Source organism: Podarcis liolepis (assembly GCF_965112155.1).
Source record: "Podarcis liolepis genome assembly, chromosome: 9".
Classification (NCBI taxonomy): domain Eukaryota; kingdom Metazoa; phylum Chordata; class Lepidosauria; order Squamata; family Lacertidae; genus Podarcis; species Podarcis liolepis.
In genome coordinates this window covers 76,249,635-76,268,336 of record NC_139564.1, presented here as the reverse complement: position 1 = coordinate 76,268,336, position 18,702 = coordinate 76,249,635, and the positions used below count along the sequence as shown (strand labels likewise).

At 43.5% G+C, this 18,702-nt stretch overlaps 1 protein-coding gene across 3 annotated transcripts in view; it reads right to left on the bottom strand.

Annotated features, from left to right (window-relative positions):
• SH3TC1 (SH3 domain and tetratricopeptide repeats 1) overlaps positions 1–18,702 on the bottom strand; it is a 36,902-nt gene that overhangs the window by 1,180 nt on the left and 17,020 nt on the right. For all 3 annotated transcript variants that reach the window (XM_083460694.1, XM_083460695.1, XM_083460696.1), the window contains 9 exons: positions 17,262–17,466; positions 16,069–16,199; positions 15,312–15,353; positions 12,755–14,446; positions 10,733–10,913; positions 9,310–9,460; positions 8,004–8,126; positions 7,684–7,834; positions 732–928 (listed from right to left, as the gene is read on the bottom strand). In XM_083460694.1, the coding sequence (XP_083316820.1) occupies positions 732–928; positions 7,684–7,834; positions 8,004–8,126; positions 9,310–9,460; positions 10,733–10,913; positions 12,755–14,446; positions 15,312–15,353; positions 16,069–16,199; positions 17,262–17,466 (2,873 nt within the window). The remainder of the gene's footprint in view (positions 1–731; positions 929–7,683; positions 7,835–8,003; positions 8,127–9,309; positions 9,461–10,732; positions 10,914–12,754; positions 14,447–15,311; positions 15,354–16,068; positions 16,200–17,261; positions 17,467–18,702) is intronic.

The following is an 18,702-nucleotide window of genomic DNA, read 5'->3' as shown; positions in this document are numbered from 1 at the left end:
ACACTTTAAACTTCATGCCTCTCCCTGTTATATTTCCTGCTGTATTTAGTGACAGGGCGGTATCTGACTAAGTCATGCTTGGTGTTGAATCTGATCTGCTCCATAAAATTATGGAACAGCTCAGAAACTCAACATTATGAAAACATTGTCTTTTATCTTAAGCAAAACCCAGCAATATGACTAAAACCAAGGCCACCCCACTCTCCTCTCTCATCCCGATTCATCATCTTTGAGAGCAAGACAGCAACCCAATCCTCAACAACCAAAACAAAGTGGCTACAAACAAAATCCCCAAACTGCTTGTTTCCCTTTTCAAAATGTGTTTCTACAAATTTGAACTTGGGGCAGAACATCATTGGACTGAAAGGTACAACTTGCCCACTTTGTTCCAGAAGCTTCCTCGTGGGACTCAATCAATATGCCCAAGGTCTTGAAAAAAAGTGACAAATGTTTGGAAGACAGAAACAGAAGCCAGCGGTGGGAGCGTACACTAACCTTTCACCCTCCAATCATCTGAACAGGGAATTAAAGAGTCCAATTCATTTCACACCAGCAAGCAAACTGACAAACCATTCCTAAGGCAGCACCTTGGAAGACATTTTTGACTTGGAATACTGGAATCCAACCCACCTAGTCATGGCAAGGCTGTATAATCTCGGTCCTGTTACTTAATCCAGAGCATGCAAAAATATTTTCCATATTCATATATCAATTCCATCCAAGTGTCTCACCTTTAAGTCATAGAATGTAATGTCTCCAAGAACAAGGTACACTTTTACATAGTATAGGGCTTCCTCATCAAACTCAAGAGGTGAGGAGCAGAGAGACAAGGCTTTTAAGAAGAAGTGCTCAGTGAGTTCAACTTGCCCTAGATGATGGTAGATAACAGCCAGCCGGTGATAGGCTATCCTTTCATTTAACAGATTCCCTAATGAGGTAAGCAAAAGAATCAGTACAGTGTGGAAATCGAAAGAGGAGTTAAAACAAACAAGCACAGCACTGTATGCATCGATGAATGACTTGGGTCAGATTCACACATACATGCTCCACATGTGCATGTGTGAAGGGGCCATTACAGGTAGAACTTAAATATCGTATTAACACACAAGTTTTTCAGTGGACTGGCATTCAAACATCCAAGGTCAAACTGTGGCCTGTTGATCCCTTCTCTGTCATCTTCATAAAAGAGTGTTTTGAGTCTTAGATGAGAAGAGGCTGGTTAACTATTTTCCTGCTAACCATTTTCAGCTTTCCCCAGCCACCAGTACACACATCTTTTTCCCCTTGCAGGGTTCAAAGTCTGCATTTGTGAAGTAAACCTGCACCATCTGTTTGCCCCCTTTTGGGTGCATTTAGGACAGAAGAAGGGAATCTTTTTAATCTGTCCAGCTGTGCACACTAAGAGAGAGATGCACCAATATCACATATAGGCATGTGTTCCTTGTACACCTATAAGCTCCCCTTTCACTACTAGTTTGATTAAAAGACACAGGTAATCCCAAGGTGGAAACTGCTACTGGGAATCAAAAAAGAAGGTCATTCTTGCTTCCTGGGCTAATTCCACTTGCTACATGAAGCCCCTTTGAAATGAGGCAAGCAATATCTTTCTCCTTTATAAATACAATAACAGCCTGAGACGGCCCCAAAACAAGGATTGGGAACCTGAAGTTTGGGGGCCAAATGATGCCTCCCAACTCCCCCCAGGCCAGACCCCTCACTGGCCCTGCCTATGGGCGTTCCCATTCCTGTCTGCAACGTGTCCTTGGATTCTGTTAACGTGTCTTGCTTGGCTACATGGAGACATGCATGTGTGTATAGACAGCTCTGAATGTGCAGCCAGCTCCATTCCAGTCATTAAAAGGGCAAGAGTCATATCCATAGGAACCAACGGGGCCGGGGTCCCTTGGGCCCCTCCAATTATTTTATTCTGGGGGAACAGGCCCCTCAATATTCTCTCCCCCACCCACTTTCCTTCTCCCTTGCTCCTTGCACGGAGCAGCCCAGCTGAAGTGCATATTCTCTTATAGGGTAGTCCACAAACATTGTAGCTAAAGATTAATATCCAACTATGCAAAACTGGGTAAACACTAAATTAAAAGCACAAGGTCACTTGAGGATTGCTCAGTTTTCCTTGTAGACCTCAAGTTCTTTAACCCTGTTGTAGCAAGAGGAGGAACATCTGTTCTAGTGTAAAGGAATAAAGATACCACACAGATTGTGTTCACATAATGGGACATAGAAACCTTTCAGAGAAATATAAGGGCTGGTTTACACATGCAGTCACAAAGTGATGAATATGCAACCTCGTTTATTGATTTGCATGTTTTGAATTTAATATATTCCAACTTTCATATGCTGAGTCCCATAGACTGCAAGAAGATCAAACCTCTCCATCCTTAAGGAAATCAGCCCTGAGTGCTCACTGGAAGGACAGATCCTGAAGCTGAGGCTCCAGGACTCTGGCCACCTCATGAGAAGAGAAAACTCCCTGGAAAAGACCCTGGTGTTGGGAAAGATGGAGATGTTGGGAAAGATGGACAGTGTTCTTGAAGCTACCAACATGAGTTTGACCAAACTGCGGGAGGCAGTGGAAGACAGGAGTGCCTGGCGTGCTCTGGTCCATGGGGTCACGACTAAACGACAACAAATATTCCAAGTGACCTATTGTAATTGGGTGGTAAACCAACCAAGTAGATCCATTAGCGCAATGACTTCTGGTGGCACAACACAGCTTCCCCTCCCTGTCTCTCACATGCCTCCAAATCTTTTCTGGATTTTCCCTCAACCCTCTAGAGCAGATCTGGGGAGATGAAGTTTTGTTGCATGCACAGAAATCCTTGCATGAAACTACTTTGCTGGATAATGCCCATTAACTTCAAGGTAGCATACAACAAATTTAGAAGCACAATTAGTTGAAAGCCTATCACAGAAATGTGGGAAAATGATTGCTTGTACATGAGAGCATGAGCAAAGTTCTTATTGTTACAGGGTGATCTCATAGCTAGAAGCATCCTTGGAGCATGAATAGCGCGTGAACAGCTCGTGCTGTCCCATATGATTGGCTAACGTAGCATGGCCTGATCGCTCGCACGGTTTACGAAGGTCTTTATCTGCTGGCTAGAACAAATTGCTTGACTTGTATTTTTTGTATCCTTACTTGGCTTGTATCTTTCTGATTTTCACACAATAAAAGCTGTGCTGCATTAGCCCTAGGAGCTGCCATGTTTCCCTAGGAGCAGCCATAATTCGGAACCTATCTTGGTGTGAGACTGATTTTTCTTTGGATGCCGAGCTGCAACTCGACAATTGGTGCCCCGTGTGACTGCCTTCGAACTTCACGTTGTTTTTCAGCACTCACCAACACGTCGTTCATCCACGTAGTGGATCCCTGGTGAGTGCTCCCGTGTGACTGCCTGTTTTTCATTATTCAGCACTCACCAACACGTCGTTCATCCACGTAGTGGATCCCTGGTGAGTGCTCCCGTGTGTACAACGTTCAGCTCTCACCTCGCCCCGCAAGGGCTGCAGACGCGTCGTTCATCCACGTAGTGGATCCCCGGTGAGAGCTCCCGTGTGAATGTGATTCTGGACTACGTTACGGACTTATCAGCACTTATCTCCGCCCGGACAGGGCAAAAAGGCGCCTCTCTCTCATCCTCCTACGGATCCCTCGGTAAGTGCTCCCTGCTCTTTTTGCAACTCTTGCAATCATGGGAAAATCTCTCTCTGCACCACAGAAAAAATTTTTAAAAGACCTTAAATTCCTTTTGGCCAGTAACAACCTTGCTGTTCGGAAAGCTGACCTTAAGTCCCTTATAAAAGCCCTGGACACTCACTGTCCGTGGTTCCCCCAGGACGGAAACTGGGAGTTAGACGATTGGAAAAAAATTGGACACTTCTTTCAAAATCATCCGCAGATTGATGTAAAGGTTTTGCATGCCTGGAGTAACGTCTACAAAGCTATGTCGTGCTTAACTCCTTCAAACATTCTTCTGGCTGCTGCAACAGTTTCTTCAAACGCCCCCCCGGTTCCCGCTTTGCCTGCCTCAAACCTACCTCCTAAACCGCCGCCTCCTCCTGTCACTCCCCTGCATTCTTCAAATTCTGCAGCACCCCCTGCTCTTCCACCTCCTCCGCCCAAGGCATTTGGCACCGCTCCTACTACGCCTCTCCAAGAATCTCTCCGTGCCGCCGCTCCGTTGTTGCCTTTTGATTCTGATACTCCAAATCTCTTTCCTGTGATTGCTCCTGCACCCCCAGCCCCCGTCATGCTGACCCAAACCGATGTCCTCGATGGGCTGACGGGAGGAAGCAATTTTCTTACCATTGCCCAACAGCCAACTCTCGACCCTCAGTATTGGGCAGCCACCACAGCCTCAGCCCAAGAGGCTCTGTCCTCTGTCCCTGATGACAGGAATGAGCGAGATGGCCGATGGGCGAGCATCAGACAGGATCCTGCAAAGCCCTATGGACAATTTGTTGATGGCCTGTACAATACCTTCAAGCGGCAAGTTCAGGACCTGGCAGCACAAGAACTGATTGTTTGCCAGCTTGCGTTTGATCATGCACATAAGGATGAGGACTTTAAGCAAGCACTGCGCCTTCTAATGGCAACATCAAATATAGCCATTGCTGATATGCTTAAAGCCTGCCAGTCAGTGGGCACTGCTAGCCACGGCCTGCTAGCCACGGCCTTGTCCTCCGCCGTGTCCCAAAATCCTGCAAAGGCTACAACCTGTTGGATTGACAGTGGCTAAAAGAAAAAATCCAGCGGACCTTACCTATTACGTGCCTGGGACACAAGCTGCCAGCATCTGCAGCCATTCCAGTCACGCCTCAACTACAGTTTCCTGATCTTAAACTGGTGGATTTACAACAAATTCTTGGACAGCTGAATCGGATAAAGAGTTATTTGGACCTGCCCACCTCCACTTTGTCTCCACTATTTTCTGCCCTTAAGGGACACAAGAATCCAGCGGACAAGATCACAATCACCTCTGTAATGGATAAAGTCACCTTCCACAGCTGTTCCAGTGTTTCCTGGCACGTTGAAAGGCCATCTTCATCCCTACTGCATTGGCCCCCCTTTTCCCTGGGAAGTCACTTCAACCACCAAACAGCGACCATCCCATCTGTGTCATCACGCTTCATTGGGCTTGGACTTTTGACTCAGCAGTACAAGGAGCAATACATCAGACTTATTTACAGCAAATGGGCTCCTGTATCTGCAGAAATGGCTGTGTGGCTTCTTCTGGATTGTGGTTTTTACATGCCAATAATCGAGCCACGAAATATCACACAGGTTGCTCGGAAATAGCCATTGGACTAATTTACCATTCTCATCCTTATTGACATCGCTTGGATTTTACCCCCCATACTTTTTTTTCTCCTCCCTCAGGAGTCCTGCCTTATGATGTGTTCCCCTGAGCATGTATAGAGGGCTGTCTTGGAACTATTGTGGACTCTTGGCAAGGGAGGGGGTGAAGGATTTTAGTGTGTTCCAGTTGTTTCATTTTTGTGCTTTGGCATGGTTCCCGGACAGAAAGAAAGTTGCAATATGGTTCTTTAGCACGGCCCGCGACTACAATGGGCTCTGTTCTCGACCTTGTTGCAATCTTTTTAGTTACAGCAAGCGGAATATGCTTGAAGCAGAATATTCTTGGCTAGTGCCTTTAGCTGCTGAGAAAAATGATTTTTAAAAGCTTCTCAAAGCTTTGAGCTTTTTTGGTGATGGTATTCTAGCATTCCAGTAAATGCTTAATTTAAGATTAGCAATAATATGAAGGATAATCGCATAAGTTTATTCTCTGTGTTTTTATTGCTTGCAGAAATAGTGTCTTATTGTTTTTGTTTTAATCATAATAATAGTACATTTTTAGGTCATTATCCATATTATAATTGGACATATGAATACATTAATGGATCTTCTTGTTTTCTAAATGTTACAACCATGAGTGGTAGGCCAAAGGTCTTAATTAATAATGTCACAACCTACATGACCTATGAACAACAAGCTGCGTGTAGAGACTTTTATATTTGGTTCGACTGGATGAGAAAGAGCAGCAGAACTACATGTTTGCTTCAATCTGACTTATGGTTATTTTGTGGCACACATGCCTACAAAGAAATTCCCTCTGCCTTTTCTGGTACCTGCACGTTAGGCATAGTGGTACCCTTGGTGTATAAAATAGATAAGCTCCCAGCGGTTCGTTTGCGTAACAGAAGGGAAGTACAATCACCTATTTCTCAATATACAGGGACAGCAATCTCTAGATCCCTTCTGCCTTCTTTAGGTGCAGCCATGAATTACCCTTCTGCCTTCTTTAGGTGCAGCCATGAATTACCGTGATTTGCATAAATTGGCAAACTGGACAGAAAATTTGTTTAATTCCACCATTTTGGCTTTAAAAATGATTAACAAAGAAATATCAGAAATAAGAAATGTGGTTCTTCAACATCATTATGCTTTAGATGTGATCCTTGCTTCTAAAGGTGGAATTTGTGCCTTAATTTATTCTCATTGCTGCATGTATATAACTGATCAATCGACCAATATCTCTGCTACTATTGATTATATGGAACAAATGATAGCTCATAATCCTTTGAATCCACCTGAAGGTTTTGATCCATGGGAGTGGTTGTCTTCTTGGTTACCCAATGGAGTATGGTTAAGAAAAGTATTATTGATTGTAATTGCATGTGTTGCTGGATTCGTCGTGGTGTGTTGTTGCATTCAATGCATACCCTCTTTGATTTCCCAATGCACTGCATGGTGGTACCGACCACGGCCCACCACAGGGGTTACAAGAGGAATTTATGTTGCAAAGTGTAGACGCTTAGGCAATGAAGTGTACTAAGGGTCCCTCTTTTCCTCTAACAATATAAATAAGAAAAGAGGACATGTGGGAAAATGATTGCTTGTACATGAGAGCATGAGCAAAGTTCTTATTGTTACAGGGTGATCTCATAGCTAGAAGCATCCTTGGAGCATGAATAGCGCGTGAACAGCTCGTGCTGTCCCATATGATTGGCTAACGTAGCATGGCCTGATCGCTCGCACGGTTTACGAAGGTCTTTATCTGCTGGCTAGAACAAATTGCTTGACTTGTATTTTTTGTATCCTTACTTGGCTTGTATCTTTCTGATTTTCACACAATAAAAGCTGTGCTGCATTAGCCCTAGGAGCTGCCATGTTTCCCTAGGAGCAGCCATAATTCGGAACCTATCTTGGTGTGAGACTGATTTTTCTTTGACAGAAACAACAACCAGCAGTGGTATAACAGTCGGACCACCACAAAAATGTCTGACTCCTAGAGTTCAGGAGGAAGAAGTGCACACTTTCCTTCTGGAAATCCTTCCATGACATCATGGCAGCTGCAGAGAAGGCCTTACTGCTTGCTGCAAATGCTCCAATGTCATGAGCTTACAGAACATGAATTACAGTCCTCAAAGATGACCTCAGCTGATGGGTGAGGTCATATAGGGGAAAGGCAGCCTCTAAATGGGTCATCATCCACAAATAGAAGATTAGTACCCCTTCAACATGCTTTTCAACAGCTAGTTCATACATTGTTGAGTTGTCAATTTTTAGGCAATGCGGAATACATATATGTATGTATGTCTGAATAGGCCCCAAGTGACTTTTAAAAGACTTCTATACAGTTTTCCATATATTCTCCTTACCTAAATTGACACTGAGCATTAATGCTGTTTGTGCATACCCCAGACATTCATCGTACACCTTTAGAGTTAACAGCAATCCCACCAGTTTGTTGAAGAGTCGGAGCTCAGCGTTGCTGTTCTTCATCTTAATAGCAAGTGGTAGAGCCTTGTCCTAAAAGGAGTACAAAAAACACACCAAAACTGTTTAAAGAGTTACTGGAAAATGTGTTTTCACAAAGCATCATCACATATCACACAGCATTATCTCATATGGGTCACAACCGCAGCCTCGTCCCTCTGACCAGGAGCAGAGTTAGAAAGATGGAGAACAGAAAACCAACCCTGTAGAAAGGCACTGCTTTTTCCTTTTCCCATTCTCCATTAAAAAATATGTCTCCTGAAGCTTCAAACAATTCCATTTGCAAATTAGGATCATGAGTACACAGAGCAGCATTTTGGGCAACCTAGAGAGAGGAGGGAGGAGAGAGAGATTTCATAATTTTGGACCTCTAAAGCAACAATAGTGACTGTTTCAAACAGAAGCACTACATTGGGTAGAGAGTATCAGCCCAGCCAGAATGGCCTGTAGCCAGGACCGATGCATCTGGAGGGTGTCACACTGGCTACTCCTGTAGTACATAATTCCACAAGTATTTCAATACAGCCTTTCTTTTGTGACGTATCAGGAACAGGCTATAAAGCAGGAGCAGTCGCTGTGGTGGGACAGTGCCCAACAGCTGCATCATTGCTGTTTGCCTGGATGGGGTCAGGACAGAGCAGTATGAGCACCGGATTGGGTCTGGTGCGCCCATGCAGACCTACCCTTGCTGCCATCCTGCCCTGGCCTGCCCAAGTAAGTGGCAGCAATGCCAGTATCCAAGGCACCACCCGGCCACACCAGCTGCTCCTGCTCTAACAAATCGGAGGTGATGCCAGTAACTTTTGTCTTGTCCACAGTTCTGCTCATCGCATGCCTAGGAAACAAGGGTCCAAGCACTTCTGCCTTTGTCCTGCCGTTTTACTCCAGGAAACACACTCTTTGGCACTCAATTGGAACAAGCGTCAATCTGGATAAAACCCAAGTGACATTTGCTCCAATTCAATGGCAAACATCAGGTTTCCCCGAAGGAAAGTGGCAGGGCAAGAGAAAGTGTGGGTGAGCCCCTTGTCCCTGAGGCCCACCTGAACACCAGAGTCCCCTTCCAAAACTTCAATTTCCTCTGTTCTGTTATCCAATACTTTTACAGGTGATCTCACAGAACTTGCCTCTTGTTTATGGGAGGATGCGAAGATACCTTTTAAAACAGCTGCACATCCACCCACTTGGACTAAGGCTCAAACATACATAGCATTTCAAAAGCTTGCAAATATCTCAGTATGACGACGTCTCTTTGCAGATCACTCATGCCCCATGTATGTGGCATCACTTGTTCTCTCCCTTTGCTTTCTAATCAGATTAACATGTTCCTAATTTATATGCTTCAGATTGAGTTAGACAGTTGTTCTATCACTGAGGTAAAATAACAGAAGACAAAGATGACATTAAACTGTATTTTTAACCGATGCAATCTCTTCTTAACCCAGCTATCCTTGCATCCTCCTTGCATCCCATCACAGCTTCAATTCCCAAGGCATCATTCATCTTACCTGGATATAAAGATCTACAAGCTCGTTCTGCCTCAATTTGTAATATATCTTTCCTGCCTGAAGCCAAGCCTGGGCCTCTCTCTCTTTTGCTTGAAGATCAATGAATATCCCAAGGCTTCTTTTAGTGTACTCCAGGGCAGATCTGTATGCCCTAAAAGAAATCACTCAGAGTAAGGAAAGGAAACACCTGCCCCCACTAACACGCTTTGCCACTTTGTTTTCAAGGAAGCTTCTTCCAGCTACCACATACTATTATTGCCAAAGTCACCGCGGACCATCATAATATATCCATTGGTTGCTTTAATACTGTCGGTTCATGGTGCAAATAAAACAAAAACACCTTTCAACTGATAATTTACTTGAAGCTTAAGATGAAATATCAGGTGACTATTTATCAGTCATTAGACTAGGACAGTGGCGGCTGTGTGTGCGCCATTTTCTCTTCCAAAACATCCTGGGCCAGCCCTGAGGATGGCTGTGTGCATGGAGGGAAGGCTAAGCAATTGCGCAAGTTTCCCTTATGACTTCCTGTCCGTAGTGGTCAAGCCATCCACCAGGAGCAGTGATGAATGGGGCTTGCCCTTGTGGCAATGTTGTGTCTGAGTGCATGTGGTCCCCCACGTGGCAGCCATTCACTTATTTAAGAGACAGACTGCAGACCTAAACATGCGCTCTACCCTGATTATTCCATTTTCTGGCATGAGAAACAGGATTTGCTTCTTATCAATGGCATACCATTTCCCAAAACAGAATAACAGAAAGAAATGGCGCTTGCTACACAAGTCATGGAAGCTGTAGTTCAGCAACGCCTGGCATACTGGGAGTCAGCAATTGTTTTCTGACTCCAGTTTCTATCCAAGCTAGATTCAGGCCCCTGTAGTGCTTGCCTCTCCTTTGAGTCTGACTTAACAGGGCACTGAAGTTCTTTTCCAATTGTGGCCCAGTGGCAGGGCTGCACCGGCATCTTTAGCTGCTGCCTCTCTGCACCTCAGTGCTGCTGCAGCTAAGAGCATCAAAATAATATGAAATAAAATGGGCAAGCTACAAAAAACTAAGAGACAAAAAATAAAACACCCAAGCACTCTGTTTAACAGCTTTACAGGGCTAACAGATAGTCTGTTGCAGCTGTTACATATCCACTTGAGAAAGAGGCTGCAGAAGCTCTAGGGCAGATCCACCTGCTGACCTCCAGAGGTTTGGAATTGCAACTCCTTTTAGCCCCTGCTAACTGTAGTCCAAAAACTGTTGTAGTTTCTTGCATAAAGCTCTAGCACGAGGAGCAAAGCAGCTTTCCCACGAGCGGAAGGTGGCTTTTGCATGCGGAAGGACACCTTTGGGTCTGGCTCATTGACATAAAACTAGCAATGTAACTAAAAAGCTTTCAGTTTGAGACAAATCAGCTTCTCCAACTGCCTCTTCTTACCTTTCTGTGCCTAAAGATAGATACAGCTGACTGATTGTTTCCAATATCTGTCCCTCCGTGACTTTGTCAGATATTTTCCTAACTAAGGAGAGTAGATACTCATTGTAGACGAGACACAGAGCTTCATCTGGAAGAACCGTACTGTAGAACTGACACAGATGCTGAACGGCCTGGAGCTGCCCTATAAAGAAAAGGGAACAAATGATTCCCAAAGGGAATTGTACAGAAAAAAATGGCTGCTTCCAGTGTTTATGGCAACAAACAAACAAAACACACACACCTGCCCCACTCAAGGCTGTGGGTGGCTAGATCAGTGTTTTTCAACCTTTTTTGGGCAAAGGCACACTTGTTTCATGAAAAAAATCACGAGGCACACCACCATTAGAAAATGTTAAAAATTTTAACTCTGTGCCTATATTGACTATATATAAAGTAATTCTCTTGAATAGGAATCAAATAAACACAAATAAAGTATTTTATAATTACTTTCTTACTTGAAATAGTAAGTAAACAGAAATATGAAAAATTATAAAATACTTTATTCAGTGCGCAACCTGGGCCTGTTTGGCTGAACACAAAGCTGAAATTCTGGCTGGAATCGAAGAAAGACACACACGTAGCTCTTCGTCAACAGCTCTCAGTCTCTCTCTGTATTTAGTTTTTATAGCAATCATGCTTGAAAAGCTCATCTCACACAGATATGTAGTGGAAAATGGGAGCAATGTCAAAATTGCTTTGTTTGCCAGAAGGGGGAACTCCTTGGCAGTATCCAGCCAAAAACTGTCCAAAGGTAGATCAGCAAATCTTAGCTTGAAACCACGATTTTGTCTCAGTTCAGTTAGTTCCTCCTGCTCCTGTAAAGTCATGTCCTTTCCACCAACTGATGCTGAGCTATAAGGGTCCCTAACCCAGTCAAGGCATTCAGTGGAGACTGAAGAGAAATAAAATGACAACTTTTCCAGTTCTCCTGGTGAACTCGAATCACGACGTCTTCTTCTCTCTGCTGCTGCGCATACTATGCTCGGGCGGGAAGGAAGTCGGAAGATGATGTCCTAGTGTGATAGGTCAAAACTGGAGTCTGGACCAATCACATCAGAAAAGTGGAGGGTGTCCCCCTGAGGAGCGCCAATTGGCGCCCCTGCTGGCCGAGGGTGGGGTCAAACCCCCCCATACCCAGGACACGGTCTGGCGCCCGCATAGCGGGCGAAAATTTGAAATTTGTTTTTTTAAAAAAATCTTTTGGATTTTTCCATTTTTCCTACGGCACACCAGGCAACATCTCGCGGCACACTAGTGTGCCGCGGAACAGTGGTTGAAAAACACTGGGCTAGATAACCAAATTGTTAAAAAGGAAACACATTTTTTTTACCAGATGGAGGCAGTGCTGCAGCCCTCACATACCTTGTAAAGCAGTGATGGCCAAACTAGGCCCTCCAGCTGTTTTGGGACTACAACTCCCATCATCCCTAGCTAACAGGACCAGTGATCAGGGATGATGGGAACTGTAGTTCCAAAACAGCTGGAGGGCCAAGTTTGGCCGTCTCTGTCGTAAAGAGATCAACAGGACTGCAGATTCTGAAAAGGACTCATGATCTGGTCCAGGTCACAATGCACCTTGATTGGACCAGGTGTTGGCTTAGGAATCCCAACTTCTGAAGGTTCTTTCCCCATCCCTAATTAGGGGTTTGATAGAAAGTGGCGGTTTTTATCACCTCACCCTAGTATTTACATCCATTGCTGGTTCCAGCTCATTATAACAAATGAAGAATTTGGAGGTAGCAATCTCTGTCCTGAGAAGCTTTTTCTAGTAGGATGAGGGAAGGGACACAGGGAAGTCCATTGATAATTATGTCAAAGAATGAACAAGCTAATTCAAGAGTAGCAAATGAGTTTACAAAGGAAATAAGGGAACCAACTTTTCTCATATTTCCCTGTGCAGAGATAACTTCTCATCTTAGCATCTGCAACGGTGGCCCTGAAATACAAGTTACCCCAGTTTTGAAAGCAAGATAATATACGTACCTTCCAAATGGTTTGCTTCCATTGCTATCAAAAATGCCCATTCAAAACAACATCTCCCTTTATCTTTATAAATTCCACTGACATAGTAGCTTCCCAGCCTGAGAAGGATGTATATAAAATCTCTGCCACACTCAACACTTGGCAGTTCAGAAAACAGTGCTACTGCTCTAATTAAGAAACGCTCTCCAAGACTTCTGGCAGCTGAATGCAGACAAAGAATCCCAAGGTTGGCCAAAGCCACAGCCTGATTATGTACTAGTCCCATCTCTCTTGAAATGCTCAGGGCTTTATAGTAGCTTTCAGCTGCCTGCTTTGTATCATTCATTCTCTTTAAAACAATGGCAATCATGTTGTAAACAATACCTAACTGCTGATGACTGCTCTGTGTAGACTCTACTACAGCATTTAAAATGTCCAGAGCCACCGTGTTGTGTTGGTGGAGAATATACAGCCAACTGAGGAAGACTAAATGACCAATAAGTTCTTCACTGCTTGAATGTGAATTTGTATCTAGTGCCTTCTCCATGTAGTCGATTGCTTTTCCGTACTGTTTGTGGTGGCTATATAGTAGAGATAGATAGCAACAAACCATGCTGCACAACTTTGGGTGTTCTTTGCTGGTCTCTAGCAAGTGGAGTACTTGTCTGAGATAATATGCAGTCTGGGAGGGATGTCTTTGCCCCCCAGTTTTCAAGCAATGGACTTTGGGAGCATTTTTAAATACTAAGTCAATGCTTCTGAATAACTCCAACAAAGTACATGAGCTGCAAGAAGAGGCGACCTTAACACAGCTTAGCACAAGGTGGGGCAAACACTTCTCACTATAGAGTGGACCTAGCTTAAAATAGCAATCCACTGACAATGAGCCATTTTGTAAACCCAAGGCATTACTCAGAAGCTGCAGCCTTTCTAGGAATGGCAGGGCTTCTTCACCCTGGCGAAAGTTCAGATAGTGCTTTGCTAGCAGGAAGCATGCTCTAGCTTCTGCATACTTGCTTTGACTCAGCACTGCCCTTTTTAAAGCATACTTCAGAATATCTGATTCCATTCTGGTGCTGCTGATATAGCTGGGAATTCCCATAAGCAAAGAAGCAACCTTTTCAAAAAAGCAAGCACACTTTTCCTTGTTCTTTTGTTTCAGGTAGATACCAGTTAGATTTGTATAAAGAGAAGCTATAAGGAAGAGGTCACTAAAATCTCCCTGTGTTGTTGCCAAAGCTTCTTCAAAATAAACCCGAGCTTGAGAAAGCTTGAACTTCCGGACACTCATTCTTCCCAGGAGATAGCAGAGTCGCGCCAAAGCCCTTGGCAGACTTGCTCGTTTGGCTGCTTCCCTTGCCAGTACAAAATAATCAACCAGATCTTCCTCGCTTGCATAGCCATGGAATAGGGTGCTAAGAAAGGAAAATGAGAGGTCATATATGCTTCTGAAACTGCTCTCATATCCTTTGCAGTTCAGAAACAACAGTAAGGAATCAAGGATTTCTGGCCCACAAACTCCATCATCTGGGCATATGCAGAAGTGTGGATCCTGGGATTTAGAAGGCATCTCCTCATCTGAAGCAGAGAATGGCCTTTTCTGATCCTTGACCTCTTCCCTGTGCAACTGTAAGCTTCTCGCTTTCATCAGGGAATGCACCATATTGTCTTTCATTGTGCCAGAATGCTTGTTAAGGAAGGAATGTGACATCTCTGAAATACAAAAGACAGAGAATCGCAGGAAGTAAGGGAAACATAAGTCATAATAATTCATTGTGATAAATGCCCAGGTCTAATTACCAGGTCAGAAGTCAGTTTATGAACCATGTATGAGAGAGAGGGGCTTCCATAGGCAAAGCAGAGCAAGGGCACATGTGGGCCTCAGGTACTTCATATATATATATATCTCACAAGCAACATCCAATAACATTCTCAGAGCACTTACAGCAGAAGACCTGCTTATGGGACATTTATCCTGATTTGTCTGCAGAGAGATTAGACAATGTTTGCTCTTTAATGAGCATTCATTCTGATTGGTTTGTGGGGAGACTAGAGGGTGTTGCATACAAGCAAGTGCTATCTCAAACGTCACATTCCATTTCTCTGTCACTTTCTTTTTTGCAAGAAGTCTGATATTTTGGGGAAGTGGCTTGTTGTGTAAGACATTGCAATCAACTGCAAAGGCACAACCTGGAATTTGCCCGTATGGAACTGAATCCCACCTGAAAATAGCAACAGAAATAATAAGATCAGGTCTGGTCCAAAGCAGCCAGCACCTGCTCAACGAACGGCAAAATCTGCTTTTCAGAGGAAAAAGTAAACTGCATTACATTGTTGATATACATTTATCTCATTGCACGAGAAGAAATATCAAGAACTACAAGAAAAACATTGGACCAAACTAGGGAAGACAGAGGAAAGAGCGGACAGGATTCCAGTCAGGGAGAGGGCACCAGGAAAGGCTTGAACTGCTTCCTGCAGGGCCTTTTCCACAGTCCAATGCAGCTGTTTGCACTTTGAAAAGGTCGGGGTGAAGGGAGATGCACATATTGATAATCCCTCTGCTTTGCCCTTTTACCTCGCTCGGTAGATTTCTCCAATTCAAAATCTTCCTGGCCATCTGATAATAGAAGGAAAAACATTTAAGCCACCCCATTGCTGTAGTTATTGCAGAGGATGGAACTACACAAAATATGCAATGTGAACACAATCCTTTTCATTAAATCCACCTGGTCATTTTCTGGTGTATTAAGTACAACCCTGGATCACAATAGCCCTATTGCATATATTTTGTAAATAAGAATCTGAAATTTCACAGAATGAAGCCAGTAGAAATTGTAATTCATTTTTGGTGTGCTGAAGGAACAGGAGCAAGGCAGAATATGAATTCTGAACAACTTGCTCACGATTTTAAGTCTTAACAGCTGCTGTAATGAAAATGAAATCATTGGCTTCTGCATGTTGTTTGATGTGATATTTTTGCAAAAAGAAGCCACTAGGAAGGCTGAAAGGTCAAAGCCAGGAGACAGCAGTTTTTATATTTAATGAGGATTTTATCCTTATTGTATATTAATTGGCATATGGATGGTTTTTGTCTTTATACTTGGATGTTTTGCGAAAAATATTTTTTGGGGGTTAGCTGTAATAGACTTTAGCTTTCTCCAGAATAACTCAAGTTATTGAATCAGAAAGTTGATACAGTTGAGTTGTTTTGAGCTCAGTGAGACTTAAAAAATATTACTGGATATTCCACATTGGCATTTTATTGGATATTCCACAGCACAAAATGAAAGGTGTGGACATGCAGATAAGAACACAACACTGGAGTTGCTTACCTAATTGATATAAATTGCAAATGTTATAATGTGATGTTTGTGCCAAGAGATTCACCACATTTTCTTCCAAAATGGCAGTTTCTTCTGCAGAAATAGAATGCTCCTCTTCAAAGAAAACCAGGCCTGGTGGTCTGAAGGAAGCACACGACACAGAGGAGTTAGGACAGAGGTAGGCAACCTAAGGCCCACGGGGGTCGTTTAAGCCGCCCCTGAGCTGCCCCCAAACCGAAAGGCAGGAAGTGAGTAAACACAATGATGAATTTAGGGTGTTTAAAACGTGAAATTGCACATGCTCAGAGTGTCTTATTTTTGCATGTCAAGGTTGGCAAAAAATAAAAATAAATGGGGGAGGGTTTGCTGGGACTTGTGAAACTGGGAAAGATACTACAATACTTATTTTGTGGTTGCTTGATTCATGTTTTCCTGGGGGAGGCTATTTTGGGAAGGGTGCCTGAGCCCTCGCATACCTTAATCTGTCCTTGGCTATGAACAAGAGGAGCAGTCAAACAAGGGGGGGAAACTTATACATTTGGCCTTCAGAAAGTAGAGGCTGTCAGAAAGGAAGAAAGTGAATGGGGCAGAGTGTTGTGCTGGGTCTTGAAGATGCTGTTTTTGGCTGTGGAAGCCCTAAGCATGCAACAAGAGCACCAAAACCAAAGCCAAACCCAGGGATAATGATCCTGCGTCTCACATACTGCACTGCTTTGAGCTAACCTGTCAGTTCTTTGCTTGAAGGCTTCCAGTCTCAACTGCCACTTGGAAATAGCTATTATTCCAAAATTCTCTCTAGTTTTCCTCAAGTAAACATACCTAGTGGGCATAGCCGGGGGGGGGCAGAGGGGCAGCTGCTCCCCCCAAATCAAGTAAATCAATAAACATACTTAACTAACTGAGGTTCTGCCCCCCTAACATGAAGCCTGCTCCCCACTAACATAAATCCTGGCTACGCCCATGAATGGAAGTCATTTCTAGCCTTTGAGAGCAGTAAGTATAACTGGAGAACAGAATATCCCTGTGTCTACTGCAATATAGTTAGCTAGAAAGCTTTTGAGTTCTATGTTCTAATGCCCACACTTGGAGTAAAAGATGTGCATTCATGACCTCCGATGCACAGCAGCAGAAACATTCCTAAAAGTGGAATTTGTTGGTGGATAGAGTAACTGCCTGGCTTTATGGTCATCCATAGTACTTACTCTGCTGCAGTCGTCTCGAAGTCATCAGGTTTGACATGGCTGCTCTGCACAAAACCAACTTGGCCAGTAGGGGCGTGTCTTCCCACAAACCACTTCATGCATCTCATAAAGTAGCCAATAATTTCAATTCTGTCTCCTTTCTGGAAGCCAATTTCCTCAGGCACAGCACTTTCGTGGCTAACAATTGCTACAGAAAATCCTGTGGCTGAATAACAAAGAATTGGGAAATACAGTAACTTATTTAAAATAAGGGATCAAGGCAATATGTTGTCAACATCATTACTTTTAGTATTACAAGTCACATGAGAAATAAGAGTAAATAGATATTGATGTAACAAAGAGGAAAGAGGTGATTTAGTTGGGTTGAGTGGGACTTGCTGCATGCCATAATTGGATGCTACAGGTGACTAATAATAATAATAATAATAATAATAATAATAATAATAATAATAATGTATTATTTATACCCTGCCCACCTGGCTGGGTTTCCCCAGCCACTCTAGTATCAGCACAGCCATTCTCAGTTACAGCAAACAGTAGCATTTGCAGGTGGTGAGAAGGGACTCCCAGTAATGATAAGCAGGGGTCCCCCTGGCCCAATGTGGACTAAGGTAGTTACTCACACCAGCAACAACAGGCCATATATCAGAGATAAAAACACAGAGACCAGACCCTCCCACAAACCCAGAAGTCAACTTTGTTCCCGTATCTACTTAGGCAACACTATTAAAAGACCCCAAAATGTCAGCTAACACACCCAGGATTCATTCACCTGCTCATCTTCCCATATGATCTAAGTGATTTGATTCCCCTCCCCACTCTCAGCAGAACAATGTTCCTGAGCTGTTCTAAGGTGTTGTTTGGAGGTGGCTGGGAGAGAGGAATTGTCTGATTTTACAGGACATTTGGCACATGCACGCACCCTATTCAGAGAACTAAGAAGCCTCAAATTGTTTTAATTCTTATAAATCCTGCAGAATTCTCTTAAATCAGAATTGTGCAAATATATTGTTTAAAAGCCAAGCAAGCTGCGGTTTAATGCTAGAAACTTAGAGCTTGTCCAGACTTCCTTTCATGCCATGTTTCTCGCTTTAAAGCTCCTTATCTGAGCACTCGTGCCCCCCCCCCGTGCTTTCCCCGCGAAAACCCAAATGGAAACCTCCAGAAAATGTCAAATGGCAAACTGCAGAAAACCCAAATTGCCATTTGTTCTGATTCAGCATTAAAGAACAGGTTTTCCTGAGGAGAGTGAGGGACGGGGAGGGACAAAACATAAATAAAACAAAAGACAGGATATTTTCTCCAGTGATGTGGATAGCAAGCAGGAGAATAACAATTAATATGGAGAGTGAAAAATGGGAGCGTGTGGACCCTCATGTATCAATCAGGCCCCAATAATATTGTGGTTTTTTTATATAAGATATTTATTGCAATTTTTAAA